The sequence below is a fragment of the Leptonotus elevatus genome, chromosome 5, assembly GCF_054856555.1.
Source record: "Leptonotus elevatus isolate MCC_2025b chromosome 5, RoL_Lele_1.0, whole genome shotgun sequence".
Taxonomy (NCBI): domain Eukaryota; kingdom Metazoa; phylum Chordata; class Actinopteri; order Syngnathiformes; family Syngnathidae; genus Leptonotus; species Leptonotus elevatus.
This window is the reverse complement of record NC_141243.1, coordinates 10300385-10309409: the sequence shown is the minus strand read 5'-3', so window position 1 is coordinate 10309409 and position 9025 is coordinate 10300385. Positions and strand designations below refer to the sequence as shown.

At 40.4% G+C, this 9025-nt stretch overlaps 1 protein-coding gene across 1 annotated transcript; it reads left to right on the top strand.

The window, feature by feature from the left end:
- The first annotated feature begins 1304 nt into the window (after positions 1-1304).
- On the top strand, positions 1305-8759 carry mrps27 (mitochondrial ribosomal protein S27). The gene is made up of 11 exons (XM_086075971.1): positions 1305-1395; positions 1643-1720; positions 2612-2682; positions 2773-2831; positions 3932-4046; positions 4255-4333; positions 4742-4857; positions 4936-5038; positions 5230-5372; positions 7039-7212; positions 8392-8759. Exons 1-11 carry the CDS (start codon positions 1323-1325, stop codon positions 8653-8655), a joined length of 1275 nt encoding a protein of 424 aa, XP_085932097.1. The 5' UTR covers positions 1305-1322; the 3' UTR covers positions 8656-8759.
- The last annotated feature ends 266 nt before the right edge of the window (positions 8760-9025 follow it).

The following is a 9025-nucleotide window of genomic DNA, read 5'->3' as shown; positions in this document are numbered from 1 at the left end:
GCTACAAGCAGTATGAAGGGAAACCGGTCATATGTTTAATCGATGCCAAACAACAATGTCCCCTAAGGTTCCATCATGTCCACGGTCAGCATACTTTACATTCCAGGTAACCAACCTTTTCTCATCAGATGAAATGCAGAAGAGCAGCTTCTCTTTTCCGCACACTGTCGACCACTGTACCCCACAAGGTGAAACTGCAAACAGTTTGAGGAAGTTCTCACATCCTCCTTTCCTTTCCTCACCTACACGTTTCAATCCCAACTGCTGGCTTGGAGAGAAACCATATTGGAGAACATGTTGTTTTTTTTCTCTCCTTAGTGCAGCATCATGACTTCTAAACAGTACCTGAATCTCTGAGTGTATACATGCGGCTGACTAAACTATTATGTAGAACTGCCTCTAGCTGTATTTCACCGATTTCCTTTGATTTGCGTCCTGCGCAGGTAGCTTCCTGTTTTTGGCGGTCGGCATGCAAGCGAGAGGGTGCTAACAGTCTTCCATGTTTTGTTTAACGAAAGCGTCCCCACCCCTGATTCAACCTGTCACCTCCATTGACACGCAGCCAAGGAGCTGCTACGTTGTATATTTATAGCCGAGGGCCAGCCGACTTCCAGTGCTTGATGGCTCACTGAGTCGGTGACCCCACTGTGCAGAAACAGAAAACAGGACAGGTGTAATAAGATACGAGAGTACAAAGTCACATGATAAAACAATTCTCATATCCTGTTAATATTTAGAAAGACATCCAAACATAACAGTGAGCTTTGCACTGTATTTTCTAGTCTAGTCTTTTCTTCATGCATGCAGCTCCCTCTATTGACATTTAATTGATTCCACTGGAATCAATAATCAATCAATCTATCCATCTATCAATCTATCTATCTATCTATCTATCTATCTATCTATCTATCTATCTATCTATCTATCTATCTATCTAATTTAAAAAATGAATAATAATAATAATAATACACAAACACCATGTGATTTATTTGTATTTATTTATATTGAAAATTGGTTTGTATTGTTATTCCGTCAAGTGTATTTTTTGTGCGTTTATCATTGTGTTACCGTTTTGGCTATGAACATTTTTCATTTGCATTTTTTAGGTAATTTAATTTAATTCCGCACAAATAAAAAAAAAGTGTGTTATATACTTGCGCTGTAACTGTTAGTGTATAATTATGTAACTAGAATTATCTTGGATAGTCTTCAAGACGAACGTGAATGATTCTTTTCGGAAAGGAGTACGTTTAGGTTTAAACCGGAAGTCCCATTCCTTCCTGCACCCCTCCGCTCCATTTGACAAGTGGTATCGTCCAAAGATGGCAGCCTCCGTCTGGAGACGCTGTATGACAGCTGCTGTCAAAGTTAAACGTTTATCTCCGTCTGTGTCAGGTGAGTTTTCGTCCGAGTGGCTTTAACACACTGATATTTTATGTGGTTAGTTCGTATTAATGTGTGCATTGAAATGTTGTCGTACGTTTGACGATGGATCAACAAGAGCGAAATGTCCGCTACTCGCGTTGTTAGCTAATTGCAGCTAACAGCATCGCCAGTCCCTCTTTTTGTCTTTGAAGATGTAGCAAAAGTGGTCTTTTCAACTCTGTGTTAAGAATGATGCAATGTACGTGTGTATTTGCAGCCAGAAGATGCTTACTTTCAGCAGCATATTCGGACGCCACGTTGTGGGAAGCAAGAGAAAAAGACCCTCAGAAATTAGGTAAGAACACATGTTCTAAATATCTAAGTTAGTTCCCTGATTCAGTGACTATGCATGTGTGATGCATATTAAGCCCATAAGGTGACTGTTAGGCCAAGCGGTCAAGTCATTTTTGAATATTGTTATCATATCTTAACAATGTCATAAGTTTAATGTCTCATCGTAATTATTCCCATGTTTGTATTTACAATATTCACTTTTTGCCTACAGATTGAAATTTCTATGTAGCTTACTGACAGGTCTTAATGTGCACATGATGCAAAGACATGTAATTTACTTGGCTGCTGGTGTCAATGTTGAATTAGCTCATGGAATAGAACAAAACTTTATATTTCATTTGCCTGCCCAAAGTCAGCTGGGAAAGGCTGTAAAAGCAATATAGAAGACTGATGGATGGATGGATGGATTTTTGAAAAGATTAAATTAATTAAATTGAATACAAATAATACAAAAATAATACAAAATGATTAAGTTACAATGAAGTTGGACAGGTTAGAGGTCACAGATTGTAATGGTGGAAAAACGTTTTAAATTATTTGGTCTCATATTCTATATCACAAAATCCTGGTATTTGACCAGGGGTGTGCAAATTTCTTATATCCACTGTATATACCGTACTACAATGGAATAAGCCAAGCTATCACATTTGTAGTATGGTTTTGCAGGATGTGTAAAAAGACCACAAGGTGGCAGTGTAGCTCCACTTTTGTCATTGTGCATGTCAGGATGGACTCCCAATTATATATCAAAAAGGATGATACATTTATATTTTGGCTTGTCAGTTATGCTAGTTTTAGAAGTCTAACAAGTTCAGCCACTATTTGACAGAAAGTGTTAAACCCCAACAATATTAATTTGTTCTCTTATTTAAATAAAACATCAACATTGAAGCTTTGCTGGCCAGCAACATGGACAGGATATATGAGAAGAACCGTCCTGTTAGCTCCCTGACTGTGTCACAGGTGAGTTTTGACATTATGATGATTGAAGTTATCATTTGCTTGGCTTTCATTGGCTTAATTTGGGTGCGTGTGCCCCCCCCCCCCCCCCAGTTTGTAGACAACATATCATCTCGAGAGGAGGTGGATCAAGCCGAGTACTACCTTTACAAGTCAGTCAAATCTGCTGCTGTCGATCTCACAGCTGTGCTTTTGCAAGCTTTTTTTTTCTGTGTTTTCCTGGAATGTATTGTCTGTTTGCTTTGTCTGTTTTGCTTTATGCTCGCTCGCATGCTTTGCTTTGTTCCCACCTTTCCTGTTTAGCCCTTCCACTGGAAATCTGATTACGACTTTTAGGACGCTTCACGATCGTTCACGTGTTCTACTCACACGCGTTCTGATGAACAACGGGCTGAAATAAACAACTAAATAATATTCATCAATGCGGAGATGGTTGTGTAAATACCACATTTTGTTAGTTCACAGAATTACGCTAAAACTACTCATCTGATTTCCATAAAGCTTCTTGAAGGGTTAGCACAGGCCTCTAATGCTGAATATTTTCCATTTACTGTATTTTGTGTTCACTTTTGCATATATTACAAGATGTAATTTAAAGTAATGAGAATGCCCTCAGTAGCATGGTGGACTCGTGGTTAACACGCCGCAACGTCAGGAAATTGTGGGTTTAAATATGAGTGTGAATTGTTGTTTGTCTACGACATGATGGTGACTTTTGGCTGTAAACAAGCAACCCTAATGAGGACAAGCACTATTGAGAATTACCCACAAATTTGTTTGTAAATAATTACAATAATAGCTGCTTGTTTCTCAAATAATTAAAAATGGAGTACTAATTCCAGTGAACCCCTAGCCTCCATTTTGTCACCTCATGCTTGTTTTTGTCTCAGTAAGCTAAACATGGCAATACACAATAAATAATATATAGTACTCCTGATAGCTGTTTATTAATACATTTATTGAGCAGCATAAATTGTAGGAAATAAATTTAAGAATGATGTATCTGTGAAGATGTACAAATCAATAGGTGCCTTGGCAGAGGTCTACTAATTCCTGTTTGCACTAGATACACATGCAGCTATTTATATGGGTCTATTGTGTATGTGATCAATGGGAGGATATACATTTTTTTTTAGTGGATTTCATTCCTGCTTGTGAAATCACGTACTTTATTCTGTATCTTATTTATCATCATACTGTAGTTAATGATAAACAAAGATTAAAAAAAGAAACTTGTTTTGTCGCCGTCTAGGTTCCGTCACAGTCCAAATTGTTGGTACCTTCGAGACTGGACTGTTCACAGTTGGTTCAGGCAGTGTCTGAAATACGGCGCCAGAGACAAGGCCCTGCACACGCTTCAAAACAAGGTACGTGCGCTACACAAGGTGCAGAAGTTAGCCACATACATAACATGGAATAATAAAATATTAGAATTTCTCAGTATGATACAGCAAGCACTATAATAAACACATTGCTAAATGAAATATTGAATACAGTATTATATTTTCGTTGATGTCATTTAAGTGTAATATTGTGTGGAGGGAAACAATGAGGACCAAATAGTGTTTCTTGTAGGTCCAGTATGGAATCTTTCCTGACAACTTCACCTTCAACCTGCTCATTGATTCCTACCTGAAGGACGAGGACTTCAAGAGTAAGCCATTGTTGAGTTTGAATTGCACATTTGGAGAAATACACAAAAGTATTGGGACACCTGTACACCTCTCCAAAACGTTTCCTACAAAGTTTGAAGAATAAAGTTGTCCAAAATGGCTTGGTAAGATGCATAATGAAGACTCAGGCGGAAGGACTAGTATAGTTTGTGTATACTGTATTTCATAAATTTAGCTTTTTATTTTATATAAAAAAAAAAAAAGTTTATTAAGTTCCCTTACAATAACTAATTTTTTGTTTGTACTTTCGCTCATTAAATTATGAACTGTGAATGGCAAAATACAAAGCAAACACAATCAATCAAATGTGACCCTTGACCTCAAAAGCTTGCCCACTTCTTGGGTTAAGGTTCTACAATGTTTGCGATTGTTGTGCTGAATCATTCCAGGCGCGTCGTCCGTGGTGGTGGAGGTGATGCTCCAGGAGGCCTTTGACCTTCCGTCCACGCAGATCCTCTCTCTGTACACCCTGGCCAGTTACCTAGCAACCAGACCTCAACTCACCGTGAGTGCGAGCAAACACTGAAGCCGCGCTTACAAAATTGGGGTCTCTTCTCAAAAGTGACGTCAGACGTGTACTCAGGTGTCGCAGGAGCGAGCGCTCGGCGCGTCGCTGCTTATCTGCGGCCTCAGGCAAGACAACAGCGTAGGCTTCACTGCTCGCTTCCTGGGAAACGTTCTGCTGGGTGAGCATGAGGGAGGAGCTTAAGCTTCAGATGTACTTGCAGGTGGCAGTTTCTTACACGTACATGTAAAAAAAATAATTTAAAAAAGGCATTGTTATTGTCGCATCAAAAAGGATTTGTGGCCAAATGGCTCTTTGAGTATTTAAGGTTTCTGACCCCTTCACTATACTATGTATTGTTGTGTTGTCCAGGCAAGGTGGAGATGCAGAATGGCATCCATGCTGTTTTTAGAGGCATGCCCCTCTTCTGGGAGCGAGGATATATGAGTCGAGCACTGGCTGTCATGGACGGTGTTGCTGCCTCCGCCGATGACGTCAAACTGGCCAAAGACTCTGTAAGGACTTAACATCTTTCATGCACATCCTTAAAAGCAGTCACACGCTCGTCTTGCAGTTCAACTAAATGGCTTTCATGCATAAAAGAAGTATAGTGGGCATTTTTTAAATGTCAAAAACTGTTTCCAGGTCTCTTTCTGACATTTTTGGTACTTAAAATCTGTGGTTCTTAACCTTGCTGGAGGCGCTGAATCCCATCAGTTTCCCATGTGCATTCACCGAACCCTTCCTTTTTGAAAAATAAATATGTAATCAATGGGGGTGTCAAAATTAGTGTGTTAATTTTGAGTTCCTTTAATGCCACTAATTTTTTTTTACGCATGGTGAATGACCGCCCCTTACTTGGAAAGCCTGTACTGGGGGAATTCCAGTCGCAACGTAGCAGACACGTTCATGTCAAAATGTATCAGTAATAAATGTAATAATAATGCATATATTTGTGGAGACTGGGGTCAAGTTGTATTTTACAATTTAAAAAAAAAATGCTGAGTTTCACAAGTTACTTCATGTTAAAGATTAGATAGCTCTTAATATGAAAAGAAAAATGCACTAAGCTGCCACCAATGTCTTACAAATGCATTTATGCCATCTAGTGGCAGATAATGACCAACACAAACTAATATCACACTCCATTTTTACAGTATATCTTTTTATTTTTACCCAATTTTATGAATTATGAAATGACTGTATCAATGACTAAAAGGTGCAGCTATCTTTCTACTAGTTTAAAAAAAATTCAACTTTATGTTAACAAGTGTATGAAAAAATATTCTATTGTACATTTAGAACAGATCTAAAATTTGCGCGTAATCATGAGTTTACTATTGAAGTCATGCGATTAATTACAATAAAAAAATGTAATCGCCTGACACCCCTAGTAGAAGAATGATCAATGACCAGGGACGAGTGTGAAACCAGTCCACCAATCAGGAGCAGGGGTTCGCACACAGCAGCATTTGATTTGAGTCTCCGCCCATAAACGTCCCGGACAGGCCAAAACAAATCCGTTGGACAGTACTTTTAACATCTGTTTGCCACACTCCAGTTATGATGATCAGTTATCATTCCAAAAAAATATGGATCCTCATAAGACAGTGTTGCAGCCACGCACAAGACACATCTTTTATATAGACCACATTTTAAATAAGGATATTTAGTTTTGACTGAATTGTGTTCTAATGAAAGCCATTAGTCAGTGTATTATCAGTATTATAAATGACTTGCTGTTATCTTAGGTGAGATTTTACCCAGAATGCCCTCTGAAGCTCTTGTTCTCTTTCCATACAACATCCTCATCTGGTGAGGAACACAACACAGACACTGTTTATCAACCGAGACGGAACACACACTGTCATATTTTCATTATCACACAGTCGGGTCCAGTTTGATCATTCAGCCTTATTCTAACAAGATCTTGAAGAGGGCGCACGGTGTGTCTGTAAGCATCCCAGACTTAAATCGGCCAAACACGCCGTGACAGATAATAACGGCGCAGCGTGCACGTACGCACCACAGGACGTATCATATTGACATGACGTCCCGGTGCCTCGGGTCAGCGATAAGCTCGCATCAAGACGTTTAGGTCACCTGACAAATATCACGCGCGGGCTAGCTGCATCTTATTACATTGGTGTGTTATAAAGCAAATGATTGTGTTGATTTCAGTTGGCTTTTCTCGAGGACGTGCTCCACGAGCTGTCGTCCGACTCATCCGACTCGTCCGATTCGTCTGATTCGTCTGGCGACGAGTCGGCAGGGGAGGAAGAACGAAAAGAAGAAGTCGATGAAGATGACCAGGCGGAGAGGGAAAAGCTTTCTGAATATGACGGCAAATTCAAGGTGGGATGGAGTTTGTGTCGAAAGGAGTCATAAGAAAGTGAGCCTGTTAAGTTTCTTAAATTGGCAGTTTTTTCAACGCATCTAGTGACTCGGTTTCCGCCCTCAAATAAGTGATCAGGAACAACTCTGGAAAATTTGTTGTGGTGTTATCGGATGATACTCACCACTTCAACTGCAAATGAATAGCGCACGTATGAAGCCACCACCATGTACCAATCCTGGTACTGGTTATTGGATGCTAATGGTGTTAGCACTGCCCATGCTAACACTGCAGCTCTGCTTACCTTTTGGCTTCCACATAATGGCCTCCCTGTAGTCCAGCGGCGACAACCATATTGGAAATGGAAGGAAGTGATCCGGAGGTGACCTGATTTCGACAGGAAGTGGCGCGGAAGTGGCCTTTTTGTTGTTGTTTTGCTTTCTTTATTAATTCAAACTCCAACATCCAATTCAAACTGAGCACACAAACCAGAACGGTGCTGAAAAAACAAAACAAAAACAAAAAAGTCTAATCAGAATTATTATTATTTTTTATTAAATACGGACAAGGCTTGCTTCGTCTTAACCCTCCTCAATGTCCTTCCAAACCCTTCAATTTCCTTACAATAAATCAAAAACGAAGGTCAACATTTCGGAAGTGGCCTAAAATCAACAGCGAGTGACCTGATTTCAACAGGAATTGACCCGGAAGTGACCTGATTTCAACAGGAAGTGACCTGGAAGTGGCCTAAGATTTCAACAGGAAGTGACCTGTTTCAACAGGAAGTAACCCGGTAGTTTTAGTTTTTAGTTTTTGCTTTCTTTATTAGTTCAAACTCCAACATCCAATTTAAACTGTGCACACAAGTGATAAGGTTTCAAAAGGAAGTGACCCGGAAGTGGCCTAAAATCAACAGGAAGTGACCTGATTTCAACAAGAAATGACCCAGAAGTGGCCTAAAACCCTAAAAACTAGCGACCAGAGGGTGCTAGCACTGCACAAATGGAAATCAACCTGACTTTTTTAACAGATGTGCTGCTTTTAATATTGTGACATGGCGACGACGATATTGTCGCCGTTTTAATATCGCGATATCATGATATTGACGTTATCATTACATCCCTACATAATGGTTTCCATGTAGCCATATTAGAAATGTCACTTGGAAATCCAGCCTAATGCATTTCTTGTCTTTCCAGGCGATGGTCAGCCAGCTGGAAAGTCAGGGCAAAGTCGACGCGTCCGACTTCCGCACATTGGCGACCGGTCTGGCCCAACAACTGCAGCCCTCAGTGGAGAGACCGGACCTGGATCAGTACGAGACTGTGCTGCAGGCGTGGGAGGCCGAGAGGAGGCAACTGATCCAGAGGGAGCAGGAGACCAGGAAGAAGGCCGAGCAGGAGAAGCAGGAGCGACTCGCTGCCGAGGCGGCGATGCTGCAGCAGCAGCAGCAACTGGCTTAAAGGTTCGACACTGCAGCTTTCACTTATTGTGTGTTAATAATGTACATGTTTTTTTTTTTTTTAATCCTTTGGGCTACGTCCAAAATTAAAAGCAACGCAAATGACTGGCTCCAGTTGTGCAAGTCTTGTCGCCATGAGAACTCGAGAGGGGAATGTTGGGATCACATCCTTCCATTCCTTTTCCTGTTCTTGCGTCTTGGGGAGTTTTTCTCACAGGGGCAAAGAAAGGGTTATTGCGCTGAAGAATTTGCTGATAACTAATCTGGAGAAAGGGGTTTCGTTTGCAGGCAAAGGAATTCAGTTACGAGCGTTAAACACAATGAATGCATTATATCGTCCTGAGGTTTGTGTTCTGTTTTGTAGAAAAGCC